The 19,395-nt window shown below is 41.4% G+C and overlaps 1 protein-coding gene across 5 annotated transcripts in view; it reads right to left on the bottom strand.

Annotated features, from left to right (window-relative positions):
* Positions 1-4,394: 4,394 nt before the first annotated feature.
* LOC118403997 (nuclear receptor coactivator 3-like) overlaps positions 4,395-19,395 on the bottom strand; it is a 49,361-nt gene continuing 34,360 nt past the window's right edge. The window contains exons 10-22 of one of the 5 annotated variants that reach the window (XM_035802897.1): positions 18,418-18,782; positions 15,405-17,354; positions 14,862-14,984; positions 14,197-14,316; positions 13,596-13,823; positions 12,326-12,746; positions 11,372-11,847; positions 10,915-10,981; positions 10,322-10,527; positions 9,533-9,746; positions 8,930-9,108; positions 7,777-7,827; positions 4,395-7,163 (exon numbers count right to left, since the gene is read on the bottom strand). In XM_035802897.1, the coding sequence (XP_035658790.1) occupies positions 7,098-7,163; positions 7,777-7,827; positions 8,930-9,108; positions 9,533-9,746; positions 10,322-10,527; positions 10,915-10,981; positions 11,372-11,847; positions 12,326-12,746; positions 13,596-13,823; positions 14,197-14,316; positions 14,862-14,984; positions 15,405-17,354; positions 18,418-18,782 (4,466 nt within the window). In that variant the 3' untranslated portion in view covers positions 4,395-7,097. Of the gene's footprint in view, positions 7,164-7,776; positions 7,828-8,929; positions 9,109-9,532; positions 9,747-10,321; positions 10,528-10,914; positions 10,982-11,371; positions 11,848-12,325; positions 12,747-13,595; positions 13,824-14,196; positions 14,317-14,861; positions 14,990-15,404; positions 17,355-18,417; positions 18,783-19,395 lie in introns of all 5 variants that reach the window. The other 4 variants (XM_035802896.1, XM_035802900.1, XM_035802899.1 and 1 more) reach the window with 4 other exon arrangements.

The raw sequence follows: 19,395 nt of genomic DNA, 5'->3' as shown, positions 1-19,395 counted from the left end.
AGCCGCCACCTCTCGTGGCTGCCCGTGAAAAGGCTGGTGCCTCTCGTGCGGCCTCTTCGCGAGGCGGTGGAGCGTGGCAACAGGAGAGGATGACGGCGCCAGTACTATTGCAGTGCTGAGTAGGGCATGATCACCAAGCAGACGTGTTGTTGTACACGTTGTTTTTTCAGACTAAGATTGCACTGCCTGATAGTTATTTTAGAAACTCAACTAGAGAAATTTGTATTTCTTTAATGCTAATCGGCTTACATTTGAGAGGTAAGTGTGTTGGGTTCTTTTACGTACAGATGTTTAACGCTTGGGGCGTACGGTCCCTCAATAACCGGGCCTCTGGCTTTACGTCACCATCCAAAATGACGAATACCATCCCTAATACCCCTGTCACATTATCCACGATCTTCGGGCGTATCGATGGAAGATTGGCCATATCTAAGATCGACAGAGGGTTGTGCGTATTTTTCACCTGAAAACCGTCCCTGTCACATATAAGCCATACTTTGTATCTTGTACAATTGTTGTGCAATAAAGTTATTATCATAAGTTAGACTCGGGTAATTGTCACAGAATCGTCGTCCGATCGATTTCGCCAAATGTGACAGGGGTATTACAACTTGTCGGAGTCTGAGGTCGAATTCGGGCCTACGGATCCACGGAGTTTGATCCAAACGGCCAAACGGCGAGGTTGAGGTACCGCTAGCGCTTGTGCCACACACAGGGACAAATAGATCAATACATAAATCCTAAACCCTTAATCCTACCACAGAACAGAAATCCGAGCTTACAACCGCAAATCCTGTAATCTTTATCCTATCCAAATAAGCCAGATAATTATAATGACTTTGTTTGTTTGGCAAATCCGCCCTTAGCTTTCCAAGGAAAACCAACTTCTTGTTAAAGGGGTATTCCACCCCAGAAGCGGGAAATTGTTCCCGACGTCGGTCATACAGTCAGACAAGGAGTTTTGGCGCAGCCATTTTGCGTTGACCTATACTAGTACTTTCAACGTCTTATACTTAAGTGCCCAAATCTCTGTATCCCAAGATGGGATAGTGTTAAAACTTTTCTGTATCTCCTTAGCTTGAATATGGGATAGTCACTAAATTGCTTCGTAAAGCTTACCCCGACTACCCTTGGCAAGAAAGTGCGAGGGAAGTGGGCAAAATCATATTCGACACAGTACATTAGAAGCGGATCCGTATGGGGGTACTTAGATCTAGAAAATTATTTTCGCCGAAAAGACAGTGAGGTTATTTAGCCCAAAGTCGGTTGAATTTGCATATTAGATATAATCTATCAGAAAATACCACTCGCTTCTGTGGTGGAATTCCCCTTTAACTACGACAAACTTGTTGATCTTTGAGCATTCAAAACCTTAATCCTTTTTCCAATGTCAGATGACTTATCTCTTGACGTTTGTAACGTCAGGTCCTATCAATCAGCGGCTAAGAAGAAAGACTTAAAACAGAGGAGTGCAATAAACGTTGCCGTTCGGATCAGTAAATATTACGTGACTCAGAAGGCTGAAGTGTCTCATTCGTCATCATTACCTTTGACAGGTCAACTACTTTGTTGACAACTTTGACCGCCAGGGGGGGTGGACTTGCCCTTGACACATTTGTAGTAAATTTCCCCTTGTAGTGGCACATTGGTGAGCAGGTTTCAGTACTGTTTCTGTAAGTTAAGGCCTGGGTGCCATTTCTGAAACGGGACCCGGCCAGGATGTTTGCGGAAACAAAAAATAAAAGTGTTTACTGAGGAATATACACAAAATATACTATGACTATGTTTTAAAGCTCTGTGTGTGTGTGTGTTTTGCCTTTCTCGTCATATTTTTCGTTTCCGAAAGCTATCCGGCCGGGCGCCGGGTTGGGAATTGGGACCTAGACCTTACAGCCCTTCCCGTTTAGCGTGCTGAATGCACCTCACATGGCACGGGACTCCCATTTTACGTCCCGGGCCGGGTGCAGCCCCAACCCAGATGTCCTATCCAGGGTTTAACCGGGGCCTATCAACTAATTGGAACCAAAAGCTCAACGGTGAGGCTACTTCCAGATGAGCTACAGGGACATGCACACGCTGCTTTGTGATAATTATCTGATACAGAAACAGTGCACAATGGTTACAGTAATCATAATCCTATCTGATGCATTTCGATAATCCAGAAGAAATGGGCCGGTGGTTTAAGAACACACTGAGTATCCGTTTTTCTGGGGAACTGTATCAATGACCACTTCAGACAACACACTGCGAGTTTTAGCTAATCCCCCAAGTGGTCTTGACAGAGACCTGGTGCCCGAAGTGTAATAGTAGAGTGGGACGTTCATAGTTCAGTGGCATGTTAAATTTTCCACTTATCCACTCTCAGCTAAATGCAAAATACGTGTTTCCAGTCACGACTATCTATGGCGAAATTTGGCGTTCACCTTTTTGCTTGCCAATGTTATGTAAGAAAATGTGTTAAAAATATATGTATCATCCCTTATGTTTACTCTCTGTCCGGTCCTCAACATTGATTTGATTATAAGGATGGGATCCACGCGCGCATTAATTTTCTGCCGTTTGCCAAATTTGCAACAACTGTTCTTGAGTACAATTGACGACGAACTGGATTCCAAATAATTGTCTAAATAGAAATGTCACTACTACATTTCACTCTTGACAAAAACAACAAATCTACTAGGAGTATGGATACATTTGTTTGTACACTATAAGAATTTAAGCCTCCAAGATAAAAATGACATTGCCAACGGTATATACGGGAACGATGTTATCGACAAAAGCAAGCGACGAACAAAAAAAAAACATGTTGTTGCCCACAAACATTTAATACAGTCATGTTTACAGTCCATTCTGGAGTCATTTCATTTTCCATCTTTTACAATTTATACACGTTTAAATGATCCTACATTGGTTTACATTTTGGAGAAAGTAATAATACAAAGCTTATATTTAACATAGGTTTTGAATAGCATTGAGAAGAATGTCACTGTACACAGTTATCATAAAACGAAAATATTAAACAATCATAAACCAAATTGTCTTAGACGCAAGTAGTTCAAATATGCAGATTGAATTATGACTTTGTACTTCATACATGTAGATTATATCAAATGTCAAAATTTAACTTATACATCATACAATGCTATTATTAATTGCCATTGATAATTCTTTCAGTGAAAACTTCAGCTGGCACTGTGTCCCTCAAGGCAGCATACTTGAACCACGTCTGTACACAAGTAGATAAAATTGTTTTACAGTTTCAGAAAGAAAAATCATACACAATATGTAATTACATGTACATGTACAATACAATCAGAAGGATCTATAACGGAGTATTTCACCAAAACAATGCATGTACTGGTTTTCGTTATTCACTAGATAGTGTGATGTGTCACCACTGGGTAGGTTAAGTCAACTTCTTCTTACATTGTCAGAATACAAGTTGAGACAACATTGTAGTGAAAGTAAGAAGCATTTATGCATGATTGTATATGTTAGGTACAAGCATATGTTACGGTGTAGACTGCAATCTGACAGAATTGACGTTTCTACAGGATAGTGATGGTGAGTCTCTGACAACAGAAACTCTCATCAGGATGACTGCTGGTACAATTGCCAGTCATACGGATTGATCGGGCAGAGATCCTGATCGCAACCTAGAGACTGTCGACAGGGACTCTGATCACAAACGCTACAAGTTGGATCACTAATTCTGACACACTGCAGTCTCCCCCCTATTATACAATGTACAGTGGGAGCCAGTTAATTGCACGTCGGATAAACGCACACTTCGGTCAATTGCACGGGATCCCAAAATCCCGTGGCTGTGCGGTCAAACTGGGTAACTTCGCATTATCGCACACGCCGGATAATTGCACGGGATTCGCTGGCAAATTGGGTGTGCAATTAAGCGGCTTCCACTGTATATGGATGAGTGGGTTAAGACGTTTTTCTTCAGTATCACACACCTTCATCTGAATAGCCCTTGCACAGCAGTCTTACATGTCTGTTAGCCTACACCTCAACACCTATACAATCATATACAAAATCAGCAAGACCAACATATTCTTTCAACAAACATCTACTGGCATAAGCTGTGACTTATATGAGAATAAAATGTTGAAACGATATTTTGTAAAATGTTATCAGATTTTACAAACATTACGAAAGGACTTGGCAGTGTCTTCAATTTGTTGTATATGAAAAGCTTGATATGCAAGACAAAACGCAGACTTCACATCAAAGATTGTGTTAGTTATCAAACACGATTTTTGTAAAGAGGTCTAAAAATGACATATATCATTGTACAGCCAAGGACCTAAAAGTTATGGGGGGAATTGATAGTATATGAATGAAAGTTTCTGACCTTATGAATATGATATGTATTATTTTCTACCAGGGCATTAAAACAGATACTAGTAGCATGTACCAACAGCAAACAATGGTATTTCGAATTGTAAAACCAATTCTAACAGTAAATGGCCACTGAACAAAGAAAAATCACGACTTCTACTCACAAGAGCTTAAGGCCTTCCTTTTTTCCTTCTTGTACCGTCAACTTAACACACTTTCCAAATCGTTACTAAGATGTACATACAGATATATACAAACAAGGAATTGTGCCATTTAATTGCGAGAAGCAAAAGGAGTTACGTACACAATCATTAAAGAGGGACTTGTCATTATGAATAAGAAACAAGAAAATTTACAAAGCGTTTTACATATCATACAAATCATCACCATACAACATTCATCTTGAATTTCTATTACAGAAATAACTAGAGTAAGTGATACTACATTGTTTTTTCAAATGTTCTGGACTAAAATGTATATTTATGTACAATTTGGACAGAACAAAAACATTACATCTCCCCATAAGCAACAAATCAGTTTTTCATATCTTTCAAGAAAATGTTATTCATTAACAAACTCTTTTCAGTATGTCACAATTATACAAAAAGCCTAAAAGAAGACATTAAGTTGCAAAACAGGCCTTCCTAAGTGTTATTTGGCTTTAGAAAAAGAAAACAATAAGTGGTGAGAAAGCACTACAGCTGTGGTGCTGATAGAATTGCAATAATATAACTATTGTTGTATGACATATAGTCAAAACATGATCGAAATTTGCTAATAATTGAAGGTGCTTTGAGCACATAGACCAAGAAGGTTACAATTAGTGTGCGTTACTTTGTAGAAAGAAGAGGTAGAAAATTTGTCATTCTGTGGTCGATTGTGGTAGGTAACAAAAATCTCTGTACACAGCCAGTGCATTTATACCTACAAAAGATTTTGGTTACTGTATTAAAGCAATGACTGTGTACAGAGAACTTGTTGTCTACCGACTTACCAACCTGAAGACAGTATTCAGGGAGATTGTAGTAGTTTTCTTGTGTGCTAGTTTTTTCTTAATAAAAAGTTGGACTTTCTGTTAACATATCCGAGATGATCCTCTTATGATAATCATCTCTATTTTTGGCAACTCCATAGGAGAGAGGGCTGTATGTATCCTTTTAACGTCAATCTTGGATAATTATAGGCTACACAAAACGACAGCATGAAATCAAAAACAGGTTATCTCCAGTTTACAAGAACTCGAAGGTACTTGAATAATTACCAACATCACTGAAACCACCCGGTAGTGTTGGGTATTAGCAATTCATGTCGGCAACAACCCACACAATGTATAAAGTCTTATACTATACACATTTGGCGAGCATACATTAATATCACTATCGGTGACAGGCACATACACTGTGGGCTACTCCATTCAATCAGTGCAAGGGGGACAAGAATCATAAATCAAGGGAAATTTAAGTCATACAGATGTACAAGGAACTGAATATCAACTCATTAAAGATGACTTTTTAAACATGCCCCCCTGCCTGATTTTCCAATATGGAATAGCCCAAGGGGGATTTCTTCTACAGTTTTGACTTCAGTTTCATATTAGACAGATCTTTACAATTTTTCATGAAAATAGAGATACCATGGCTAGACCTGGTACCATTTTACATCCATCGGGAAGTTATATAGTGTAACTATGCGGTTGACCCCTTGAGTTAGTCATTTGAAGTTAGTTACGGCTAGTTGTGTTTTCTTAAAGGTTGAAGTTATTGAACTCTAATAGTACAGAGTTCTCTTAGTTCAGTATGTTATCACAAATGAAGCTGATTTTGATTCTTATTATGCTCGCCTGTTTTGTTGAAATGTAATGATGAAAACTATCAATGACAAAACAAAGGAAAGATCATTGTTAATGTTGAACAGTTGATTTCACTTCCATTGTGATTACACCAAAGTATAAATGTTGAACATTATCATTATCAAAGAAATTTACAAAACATGCGACCCCTCCTGAAATGGAGCTCTAAGTTCTTCTTAAGATGTTACAGCATTCATGTTTAAAAGCCTCTTGTATCATATTCGTATATTGTGCTTGATATACATGTTCTTAAATTGTTAAGTTGAAGTTGCTACATTTGTATCATTATGTTATGACATAGTGAAAGTTAGTGTTCTTGTACAAGGCATTTCCAATATTATAATCAAATTTTATTCCAACACTTGCCATCAGTTTCTTATTGATAAGAGTTGATAATTTCACACCAGTTTAAGCAGGTCTTTCCTGACTTCATGTTCACATTCCCGGGGTCAACCTTTTTTTCACTTCCTGTAGGTCAAACTATTACTTCCTGTAGGTCAGTCTTAACTGTACATTTGAGCGTGCTGCTAAAGTTTGCAATGCATGTTCAGTACTGAGACCAGGTGAGGAGCATTCAGGCTGTATAATACCATAGCTTGGGCCCGAGTTGTTAGTTGTTGTCCCTTTATGCAGCATCTTTGAAGTTTCATATAACAATTAGAAATTAAAAAGACTTGATGTAAAATTTGTAATTATAATTATTACAGACTGAAAGAACATAATATGTACTTTAAACTTACAACTTCATTCCTTTACAACTCTACAACAAAGTAAATATTATTGAACTAATTAAGTCAATGCTACTGGACTTAACTTGCACTCTCTGCATTGCGTAGGGTATAAAGTTGATAAAATGCACATGAAGATGACAGCTGTTGTTTCCTATATCAGATAGCTAGTCCATTAGTAGTTTGAGTAGTAGGCTGTTCTCTTTTTCACTTTCTGGTGAGCTGGTTTGTTGCTGTGAAACAAACAGCAAAGATTGTTATATACTTCAACACACTCTTTAATCTTTATTTTTCATTTTGAACATGACAAGATACTGTAAACTGACATAGAAGCACCATGTATTATCTGATACTAGAGTATAGCAATAGGTCGAATACACACGGCTCACAAATAGTAATCCGATTGGTTTGACTCTGTGTTTCTGATAAATTTTATAAAACTTAAAGACCAGACCCCCTAAACGTTTCATCAATTACAAAGGCCTAGCAGTCACACCCGAACAGATACAGTGATGGTTGCATACTGGACACATTTTATTTATAGTTGTAGAGTAAAACCTCTTGGAAACACTTCTGTTGTGTCAATAAAAAAGTTATTTGATCTGCATGCAACTCTCTTAATATGATAGTTATATGATCATTTTGTATAAAAATCTTTTGATCAATCATGCAGCTAACTCCTTAGTTAAAGCAACTAGAATTTCACTCATAGTGTCCCAGTGTACTTTTACAGTCTGAGTGAGAGTCATCAATATCACCTCATTTAATTATGCCATGTGTAACTCAATCATATTGTCAACATAATATGCACAATATTTTCTCTGCGAAACAATGAAAAGTCCATACCTTCATCCCATCGTTGCCTCCGTTTCCACTACTACTGCTTCTTATCACCTCCTGTATATATGTGAATCCAGAATTCATATTACAGCACTACAGGCCAATGTCACTGACATGTGACAGGAACGCACCAGACACAATGTTTCGTAGAAAAACTTGTCAATTTGACAGGAACAATAATATCTTTTGTTCCCTTTATGACCGAATAGGTCCAAAATATTTTCCAATTGTTTATATCAAAAATAGTGAAAAGATACATGTACATGTGTACGGTTACAACAACCATTTTGCAAAGTTGTAATTACATCAGAGAGAAATATATTTTGAATAGGGAACAATGCAACTATATTTACTCACAGCTCCCTTGTGCTATGACAAGTAAATAGTAATTCCATGATCCCTCATAAACTTTTTTCTCTCTGTTGTTACATTTACTTGACACAAAGAAACATGGCACAAAACAACAGAAACTTAAAAGTAATACAAACAAAAAAAGCAAATACCTCACTCACATCCACAAGTACACCATCATTAGAGATTGATTCACAGAAAATCATGCAAGGGAAAGGGGGGGGGGGGGGGGGGACAACCCAACATTTAACATGAAGCAGACAGAAGTTAAATGATTCAAAAACTGTATCAGGACACCAATGACAGCCTGAGTACCGGGCTTCGCTGGCTCAATACTTTCACTTGCTAACCACGGAGTTAGCAAGCGAAAGCCAGCGGGCACTATGGAGGATGGTACTCAGGCTACACCATTGACACAACTACTGCCGACAAGTCCCTCATACATGTAGACATATAGCAGCAGTAGGGTGTCTGGGACAAAAATGCGCATGCAGATCACAGCTACCACTGACTGTTGGCTGGAATGCACCCTTTTGATGATAGGAACATCATTATTGACTCACTTCCATCACAGAAAAAATCGGACACAGTCCAATATCGCAAAATTCAACATGTAAAGTGGGCCTATGTTCACCTTTTCTTCAATAGTGGGCTCAATGGACTCAAACAACACGTCAAGTGCGTCCTACCACAAAATCAAGTCCCCAACCCAAACTTGAATCAAATCAACTGACAGTGTCATCATCAAAAGGGTGCATACGGAGAGGGAGAGATTAGCGAATCATGGTCCAGATCACCACATGCATACCTTCAAGTCACTTTGTGAGCATCCTGATTCACCAAGAGAGCTACCTGAATCAGAGGTCAGCCCGAGAGGGCCGCTCGAGTCCCTGATGAGGGCGTCGGCCCCAAACTGACCCTTGGAAGGCCCCCCGTGGGGACTGATCATTCCAGTGCTTGTCGGTAGGGACATTCCCGCTCTGGCAACTGCATGGTGGAGAAAAAAAAATGTTCATCATCTACAACTTGCATTAGGGGCTGTCTTGAGTCTGTAAAGGGACTGCCTGGCCTTTGAGACTTATTTTTGATGGTCCTTTAAATCAGATAATTTTTCTACAGTTACTACAATCAAGATTCCTATATATAGCAGCCACCTGTCTGCAGTGACCATTTTCTTTTCAAGTTCTATGATTGGTTGCCATAGACAGGTTTGACTGTATTAATTTGTGTTACCCTATCAAGAACACTGGCCTTCTTGTGGCTCTGTGAGCTATAGAAACAAAGATTGGCACAGTCCTATACACAAAAAGGTGTGAGGTTTCAAGTTATAATCAAGGTAGCACACCAACTTAAAGTTGTCTTTACATAGTCATAACAACGGACAACAATTCAAATACAAGTCATGACTTACCAGCATATGACTGCATCTGACTGCTGCTCGACGTAGCAGCAGATGGCATGAAGTTGGGTCTGGGGGCTACTGATGACACTGGGGACAAGAGCTGACCAGGACCAGAGGACACTGGGGACAAGAGCTGATTAGGACCGGAGGATGTCGGGGACAAGAGCTGGTTGAAGGGCGACTGTGCCATTCCTCCTGCATTCCCCTGATTCATTTGGTTGTTCTGGAATAAAAGAGACAAGATTAAGTCATTTACTGAAATACTGCACAACCTGTCTGTTGACAGAAGCAAGTTGAATACATGTATATGTGAGGAATCCATTTTTAGACTTAAAACATCTTCATTTCACAAGACATTTCATTAGGAATATAAAATGCAAAACAACAAAGAAAAAGCATGTTCTGGAATTATCATATAATAAAAGAAATGAGATTAACCCACTTGCTGAATCAACAATTATTGAAGTTACAATCATTTCTAAACTTTTAAAGTGACATGTAAAAATAAAATGGCTCAGTCATGATCATCGTAAATATTAACAATGATAAATTTGTGACTGATCAAAGCCTATCTTTGACAATAATATATAAATTGATACTTTATTCAGTCCACTAACTAACAAACATATATAATAAATACTATTTCAATATTGAATTTCTTAGTAGCTAATGTTACTGGATCTAACCTAAAAACAAGGACAGTTACTTTCAAAACACTGCTACAAAACTGTCACGGGTGTTAAAATGGTTGTGTTAAGATTCTCTAAATCCAGTCAATCTATCTTGCTCTGTCCGTACCATTGAAAAGTCCTGGTTCCTGTCTTGCACAGAGTGGCCCACGCCCTGCGGTGCCTGTGCCCGTCTCGGTGACAGTTGTACCATACCAGGTATTGCTGACTGGCCCAGTCGTGGCTGGCCCATGGGAGAACGCTGCTGCATCCTTGGTAAGGAGTTCTGGGACACTGGTACAGCCATCTGGGCTTGATGTGGTCCTGAAAACCCACCTGTTTAACATGGTAAAGACAAAACATATTGTGAACTTTTTTAATTACATAGAGACCTTAATGCATTGTACATGCCTAGTTAGCAAGAATGAGGGATATTCTTTTTTACAATGTGTGTTCTTCAATGTGAAGAATCCTTTCAAATCATCATATTGGAAAATAATGGTTAAACAATAAATTAGCAAGACTCCCAGACCTGACCAAAATAATTTTTGTAATTGAAATCAAAATTAACAGTTTAACCAAAATACATCATATAGTTTTGCTGAATTAGCCATAATAACAATAAGATTATTGCACATTCTTGCCATAAAGCTATTTGCATATACTAAGATGCCGCTACTGTAATTTCAATGCTGTCAATCTAACTTGTTAGGAATGTCTCACCTTGCTGGATGCTGTGCATGTTGGAAGGACGTTGTGGCATCATGGAACTTCCTGTAGGGCCCATCTGTTTGACGAGAAAGAAAATACATTTTTCATTCTGCTGTAAACTGAGTTTTATCTTGTGTAACCTCTACATCATCTTAAGGGTGTTCTATAACATTTAAGGTTTACAATAGAAAGATGTCATAAGAAGCATCAAATACGTGGGTACATGCATGTTGGTTTCATTGGAACAACGATGTCATATCTGAAAATCTTATTTTCATCACTGATTTAAATGATCTGCATCAGAATGTTGGGTAGGCCAACATATAAAGCCAAATTTAATCAGATTAGGGGTTGTTCACCACCTCTAATGCCTTGTTATTTCTGGAAAAAAACCTTCATAGGCTGTTTTCTGCATTGAATCATAGATGATTTAAATTGAAAGTTGCTAAATGAAAACCAGTAAGAGCACCTGTCCATAAGGCATCCGAGGTGTCAAAGGAGAGACCATTCCGCCCTGTGATGTCACAGGATTTCCTGCCATCTGATTGGGCGGCACCATCTGGTTCGGTGATGTCATCAAGATGGGTGATGTCATCCCTGGGCTGGACGGTGTCCTTGACCTTGGAGCTGTCATCTGATTGGGCGACATTAGCGGTGGACCCATTCCCGGCATTTGATTGGTTGACTGCATTGACATCGTTTTGGACGTCATCAACTGAGCCGACGGCGAGATCTGGTTCGGCGGAGCCACCTGATTGGGCGAAACGATGGGGCCAGGGGTCATGCTGACGAGTGAGGTCATGGCGTTGGGTGACATCATGCCTGCGTTCTGACCCCTGATGTTGGAGCCCATCATCTGCTGGTTGATGGACAGGTTGGCGGGCCGTACCATCCGGGCGCGCAGCTGGGGGGGCTGCCCGGACATGCCTGGTCTGGCTTGAAAACCTGTAGAGAAGAGAATCATAGATTATCATTAAATTATGTCATATTCTCAAGTTACTTTTAGTGTATCAGATGTCATTCTCAAACTATGTCATTACAATTAAGTTTTCTGGATTTCGGGTGTTTTTCCGGACTTGTAGTGACATCAAAAATGAAACAAAACTATTTATCTATCATGAAAACACTGGACACTGTACATCTTTTCCTTCTTCATCATTACTTGAATCAGTGAACATCTGCCAAGCCCTTTCAATTTTGATCTTAATTTTGCCATTAGTTTAAAAGTTATAAGTATCAGTTCTCTAAAACCACACTCAAATCTCAGTAGACAACACTTTATAGTGTATTGTCGAAAGAAGCAAAAAGCTTTCTGTAAAATAAAAAGCAACATAGTAAGTGCTTCCAACATATTGCTCCTAAAACTTAGACACAATTACTACATTATATAAAAACTTTAATTCTATCTATCAAAAGATCTCACCTTGGTTAATGTTGCCACCCTGTTGTGATGGGAAGACCGAGCCTTGGGAGCTCATGTTGCTCTGGCCACCCTGGGTGCGGGTCATGCCACTGTTGACTCCCTGGGTGTGGGGAATGCCTGTGTTTACACCCTGGGGGTGGTTCATACCACCATTACCACTCTGGGGATGGCTCAAGCTGCTATTTACGCCCTGGGGAAAGTTCATGCCAGCATTTGCACCTGGAGGGCGGGTCATACCACCACCCTGGGGAAGATTAACACCTCCCTGTTGCACACCGATTGTGTTGCCAGGCTGGGCCATATTCATGCCAGCCCCACCCCCCTGGGGAAAGTTTACCCCACCACCACCGCTGGGGAAGTTCAGAGGGTTGTTGGGGCGGCCAGCCATGTGTGGAGCTGCTGACGGATTGGACCCCATTCCCTGCAAAGTCAAGAGAGAATCGTCAGAAAAGGACTACTAGCAAAGCCCTGCCATTCTCTGTCAAACATATAATGCAAATGAAAACATAAATGTACTTGACAGATATGCAACACACTCTCTCTTTGATGAAACTGCTAACTACCATGGAATAGTGGCAAGAAGCAGCACTCTAGCCAGAATGTCTTAGGGAGATGTCTGATAGGCATCAAAATGTAAAAGAAAATGCCAGTATCCTAAGTGTATATTAAATACCATGTTCTTATTGGATGAAGTTTGTGATGGACAGCCAGAATCATTTGCCAATCTATCTCCTGACGGTGTATTTTTCTGATGTCAAACCTGTCTGAATTTGTTAAATTCCATTTTCAATTGAACTAAATCGACTCTTTAACAATGGATAGTGAGTGAATGAGTAACAGAAGTTCTTATTAAAGCTGTGCCAATTTTTTCATTTTTTTCTTCATTCTACAGACCTGTGCCTGAGCCTGTACTGCTAGGGCCTGGGCCTGTCTCCTCTGTAGCTGGATCCTCTGAATCATTTATATTATGTGTCTACTGTAAGACAGAGCTTTGTGAGGGATAGTTTTCTTTCTACAGACCTGTGCCTGAGCCTGTACTGCTAGGGCCTGGGCCTGTCTCCTCTGTAACTTGATCCTCTGAATCATTTATATTATGTGTCTACTGTAAGACAGAGCTTTGTGAGGGATAGTTTTCTTTCTACAGACCTGTGTCTGAGCCTGTACTGCTAGGGCCTGGGCCTGTCTCCTTTGTAGTTGGATCCTCTGTATCATTTAATATGTGTCTACTGTAAGACAGAGCTTTGTGAGGGATAGTTTTCTTTCTACAGACCTGTGCCTGAGCCTGTGCTGCCAGTGCCTGTGCCTGTCTCCTCTGTAGCTGGATCCTCTGTAGCTGCAGCCGCTGTTCGTTGCTAAGGTTGGTGAGGCGGTAGTTCCCGCCGGCTGCAGCCAGCCGGGCCTGCAGTTGTCTCTGCTGCAGCAGCAGCTGGGACTGCCGCCTCTGCAGCATGTTGTACAGCTGCTGCTGCGTGTGCGGCATCATGGGGCGGCTGTTGCTCTGGAAAACAACAATGGAGCATACGGTTTACACCACCTTTCTAAAAGAGCCTGCAACCGCTGATTGACCAAAGGTTTGACTGGTTTGACAGGCTGTCACCGAATTCCTCATGAAATGGAGGGTTACACAAGTCCAATTTTGGCTGCTGTTTGATTGACCTCTAGGAGAAAGGGGCAGTGTACGTGTTGGCTGTATGTAGCTATGATAACTATCGTCTGAATAATTTAATATCAACTTGTACATAAGAATAGCACATCTACTTGTAAGTTGGAAGAAAAGTTTTTACACTATTCTGCGATATTATGACGTTTTAAAATATTTGCAGACTCTTGTTAAAATGACAAACTGTGACTGTCTTCTCTCTTGCCATTACCTGGCTCCTGGCAATCGCCATTGCTTGCTGCTGCGGCATGCTGGGTCGATTGGCACCAGCAGGGAAGGAGGTTGTGTTGGGCACCTTGGGCTGTCCCTGCGGCAGACTTCTGTTGGGCTGCTGTACAAAGTAAGGAGGCATTTGACATAAATCAAGTTGCATCACAAGTAAGGTAAAACTTGCTTGGAGAGCACAAACCTTGACCAAGGCAACATCAAACCTTCTTAAGCTGTTCTCTTAATAAATACATGCAAAGAAAACAGGTACTACTTAAGGATATATATATTGGAGCTGCATGATGCATTGTTCCCATAGACTAATCTTAACATGTTTTGTTGATGTGACCACTTTGGTGGCTGGGCTGAAATTAGCATATTCAGACAGGTGAATTTTGATCAAGGCATGCAGGCTTTTATGAGGTGCCATAGTGCCGATGGTGGTTTAGCCAATCAAGGGACAGCCCATTGAGTGCGGGATTGAATAAAATCTGTTCAAAGAAATTGTGCAGCTCCAGTTTCCTTTCTGAAGATGTGACATACGTGTGTTCAGTCGACTGACCCACACCTATTTACTAAGAGAAAATTTCACAAAATGTATTTCTTTCCCAAGGGAAGTATTGTAACCAAACAGAACAACTGAGTTGTAAAGAAACAGTATGTACTCACCATGCCCATGTTTGGCATTTGCTTGGGTGGCATGCCTCGCACTGGAGACAAGGGGACCTGGCTGGGATCCTGGTCCGGCCCAACCATTCCTGGACCCAAAACAGACTGGCCGACCCCCATGTCGCTACCTGTTCATGAGAGAAGTTGTAAGCAGTGCACAACGAATGCAGTGGAAACATTGACCTTTCATTTGTGAATGTCCCAGATTTGACGCTGACTATTCGAAAGAGTGTCTGAAATCACACCAAGCTTTTCATTGCTAAAAGAACACAAACTTTAAGATACACTTCCTACTGAGATCATCCCATCAACCTATCAAAGAAAATATAGGACTTCATTTTCACCTGCTTTCAAAGACGAAGTCAAATTTCATAATGGCAACTTATGTTTAGACCCATATTCTATATACAGTAATACTACGTATAATTCAAGCACTTCACCTTTGAATTTAAATTATTTACTTCAGGTTAGTATGTTAGTATTTGATTTTATTCACTTGAAATTAGCCTCATAGGCATGAATTTGCAATAAAACACTATTATCATTACCTGGCCCCATTGGAGGAAAGGACTGCGAACCATCCAGTCCGCCATCTAGCATGGAGAAATCCCCACCATCCGTCCCCGGAGTCATCGGTACATTGCCGGCAGTGGGCGCGATTCCGAGCAGCTGGTCAATTTCACATAGAATAGAACTGTCGCTCTTTAGTACACTTTCAAGCTGGGCGACGAGGTCCCCACCCTGTGGGGGGTCGGACCAACCCATGACAGAACTGCCCATCTGGTTAAAACGGCTCACTCCGGGACCTTGCTGTGTCCCAAGAAGACTGTTGTTTCCTTGAAGACCAAGAAGGTTTTCCAACTCGGCGATCACTTGCTCGCTATTCTGTAGGCTTCCAGCGCTCAAACTCGGCGGAACTCCCGCGTTGTCAATGCCTTTCGAACCTTGGCTCGACGGATCGGAATTGAGTCTTTGGGAAGCGTTGGCGCCGAGTATGCCGATGTTAAAGTTCGTCCCCGCGGTGGCAGTGATCGGTAGAGCTGCCGGAGGGAAGGACGAAGGCATGATTGACACATGTCCAACGTTTCCGCCTGCCGTGTGGAACTGCATGGTGTCCTGACTAGACGTGACGTCTGTCATACCTTTCCCACCAACCCCAACGCCTTGTATATTGCTCAACAGGCTGTCTCCCTCTTGCTTTATCAGATCCAGAAGAGCTTCGTCGTCCCAATCGGCTACATTGCTTGGCATGGTGTCTAGCGGGGCACTGCCGGTAGCAGCGAGGAGGTTCTGCAAGATCTTATTGACTTGCTCTTGTTTCTCTTTCTTCTCTAGGTCTCCGTTTGTGCTTGTGCTGTCTGCCATCCTGACAGTAGCCTGCTGACCAGTAACGTGGGGGGCACCACCGGTCTTTGGCGAGTCGTCGTCTTGCAGCATCTTCTCAAGAAGCACTTCCTTCCGTTGTCGTTCTCTCTCTTCGGGGGTCATCCCGGCGTCGTTCTCGCCACGTTTGTCCGTACTTAGCAGCTGTCTAAGCAATGGGGTCTCTAATGCAGCATCTGTCAATTCCTCGTCACCAACTGGAGTCGTCGTAGCGCCTTGATTTAGGCCCTGAACTGTCAGCTCTATTCCCTTTGCGGACGAAACTGAACCTGTTGGGCTAACACTTGAGCAGCTCGGCTGCCTCAAAGCTACAGACATGTCACTGTTCTGTCTGTTCAGTGGTGTTGGTTGCAGTCCTGGCCTTTTGCCCATTGCGTGTTCGGCCTTCCCCATTTTCGGTACATTTCTTGACATGCTGTCGCAGCTTGTGCTGTCTGCGGAAATTTTCTGCTCCTCGGACAAGCTAACCAAGTTCTTTCCCATGAGCATAGGCTTATGCGGGCCTGCCTTCTCCCCACTAGGCTTTCCGTGTTCTTTGTCCGTCTGCCATTCCATCTGAGGATGCCGCTGCTCGGGTAGTACGACAGCAACTTGTTGTCCCGACCGAGCTGTACTCCAGGTGGGCATGGTGGCCGCAGGGCTGGCGATACTCGACACAGACTGCGTCGTGACCGTGGTGGTTGTAGTTGTGCCGCTGGCCAGAGACGTTATCGGGATCTCCGTGTCCTGGCTTTGCATCGACGGTCTGGTTTCTAGCAGCTTGTGAAGGAGAGTTGCGTCCCCGCTTCGGCTGTCGCTCGACTCTGACTCCATGCTATCTTCCCGCGTGAAGACCTCATTCGGGATATCTCCACAGGAGCTGGACACCGTCTCGCTCTCAAACATCGACAAGTCCGCGTACGAACCTGGTCTACTGAGCTCCTGCGTGAGCAGTCTGTGCAGGCGGGGGTGCCGCGAGATGTCGTGCGACTTCTTGGAGAGGGATTCCTGCTGATGTTGTTTCAGTTTGTCCACGTTCCGCATGCGGGAGTGGAGCTGGTGGAGAACCCCCACCACCATCTCCTGCTGGCTGGACAGGGGCAGGTGACCCTTGAAGAGGTTGCTCCACACCTATAGAAAAAGTCAAATTCCCTATTATATGTTTGAATGTAAGTTCATCTGTGATGGTAGACAACATTATGCTACAATTTCAAAGTTAACTCTATATCTGTCCACAAAATTAAGCGCTTACCAACAAGCTTTTGATCAGTCCTCTGATCCTTATCAAGTTGAATACTTGATGAGGCTTTGGGTCATTTCAATTTGATAGGGATCAGAGGAGTGATCGAAAGCTTGTTGGTAAGCATTTTATTTTGTGTATGGATATAGAGTTAACTTTGAAATTGTAACATAATTCCCTACAATCTGGTAACGTTGCTTAATACATTTGTAGGAAGCACAAACAGGTAGTACAAAACTAACTTAAAAAGTAATAATTTTCTATTCCATCATTAGACATTCACATTTTAAAGGAAAAGAAAATTTGAGGTATAATGATAGAACGGATTAACGTGTTAACAAGTTGATATTCTTATTGGTAAATTAAATGTAGCGGTAAAGCACCATTTTGAAACAATCTAATGTATAATAAGTACTCTAGTAGAATTTAATGAATTGTACATAATCCATGTTATATTTTAGAGCTGTATTTGTCTCAAACGTTTGTTAGTGACTCCGTGCAAATGGTATTACATTGGCGAACAGTGCAATTCAGTTAACTACATGTACATCTACAGGGCTCGAAATTCATTTTTGGGATTAGGTGCACTGGTGCACCCAGCTTAAAGAATTGGGTGCACCAAAAAATGTTGGGTGCACCACTTAAACTTAAGTGATAACCTAATAATAAAACTTACTTAGCTATCTTAAAGAAGTACTATGACAGACATTTTTATTATCTTTTTAACACTTAGATGTCAAGAATATGATGTATACTAGTACACTTTGATATCTTTACATACATAAACCTGTAAGAAAATATTTGGGTGCACCCTGTGCACCCACTGAAAAAAATTGGGTGCACAGTTCCAATTTTGGGTGCATCTGCGTGCACATGCACCCAGTATTTCGAGCCCTGATCTAGTTAACTAATAGACTGTTGTTTTGAATGTTCCAATAAAATCCAAATCATCACCGTGAGAGAGCTCCCGGCCGGGCTGGACTTCGGGGGGCTGCTCTCTGTCGATGTTGTTGTTGTCTTTTCCGGACCTGACGTAGGCACTTCAACGCTCCTTGGCGATTCTTCCTCATCCTCATCTTTTTTCTCCTCTTCTACTTCCTCTGGTTCCTTTTCTAACACAGGTGGGGACGAGGGCGCGACGGATGCTGTACAAGTAGGTTTGGGCCGTTCGACTGTTTCCGTGGCAACGACGATGTCATCTGCGCAGGACGCGATTGGTTTGGACTGCTCCAAAGATTTGGGAGACTTCATGAGCATCTCGAGCATTAGTTTAGGTTGGGGTGGCTTGTCGCTTTCAACAACTTCACTCATAGCTTTACCTGGAAGAAAAAATGTTTAAGAAAAATGCTAGTCAAATATCCAATCTATTTCAAACAACAATGTGTACTCAAAAATAAACAGACTTTTGTTTGGAAAAAATACTAATCGGAAAGCCATTTGCATGTACCATGCTGCTGAGTCAAGGATAAAGTCAATCAAGCATGAGTTTGGATTGAGTCGGCTTCAACATTACCTCACTCATAGCCTTACCTGGGAGAAAAATCTGATAAAAAATGCTAGTCATCAATCACATTTTTGATCTATTTAAAACCCTTTTATTATCAACCCTTGTGCTTCATTTTGCCCCTGCTAAGAAAGTCAACATGAAAAAAAGATCATTATTTTTTTATATTAACCATCAAAAAATAAATCAGCCAACAAAAGCTGGTAGATACAGAATTATAACTCATGACTGCAGGGTTCTAGCCAGCATCCGTCCTTCCGTCCTATGACAGAATTTTACTGCTGGGGCCGGACGATAATTTTGCCTATTCCGTCCTCTATGATGGACAAAAATCAGCATGTAAAGATGTTAACTGTAACAAGCTGACTCTACTAGCAAAATTTGCCCCTCAAAATAAAGGAAATAGCATTTCAGAGGGTTTAGATTTT

Source organism: Branchiostoma floridae, chromosome 17 (assembly GCF_000003815.2).
Source record: "Branchiostoma floridae strain S238N-H82 chromosome 17, Bfl_VNyyK, whole genome shotgun sequence".
NCBI lineage: Eukaryota > Metazoa > Chordata > Leptocardii > Amphioxiformes > Branchiostomatidae > Branchiostoma > Branchiostoma floridae.
This window is presented reverse-complemented; position numbering and strand designations above follow the sequence as displayed.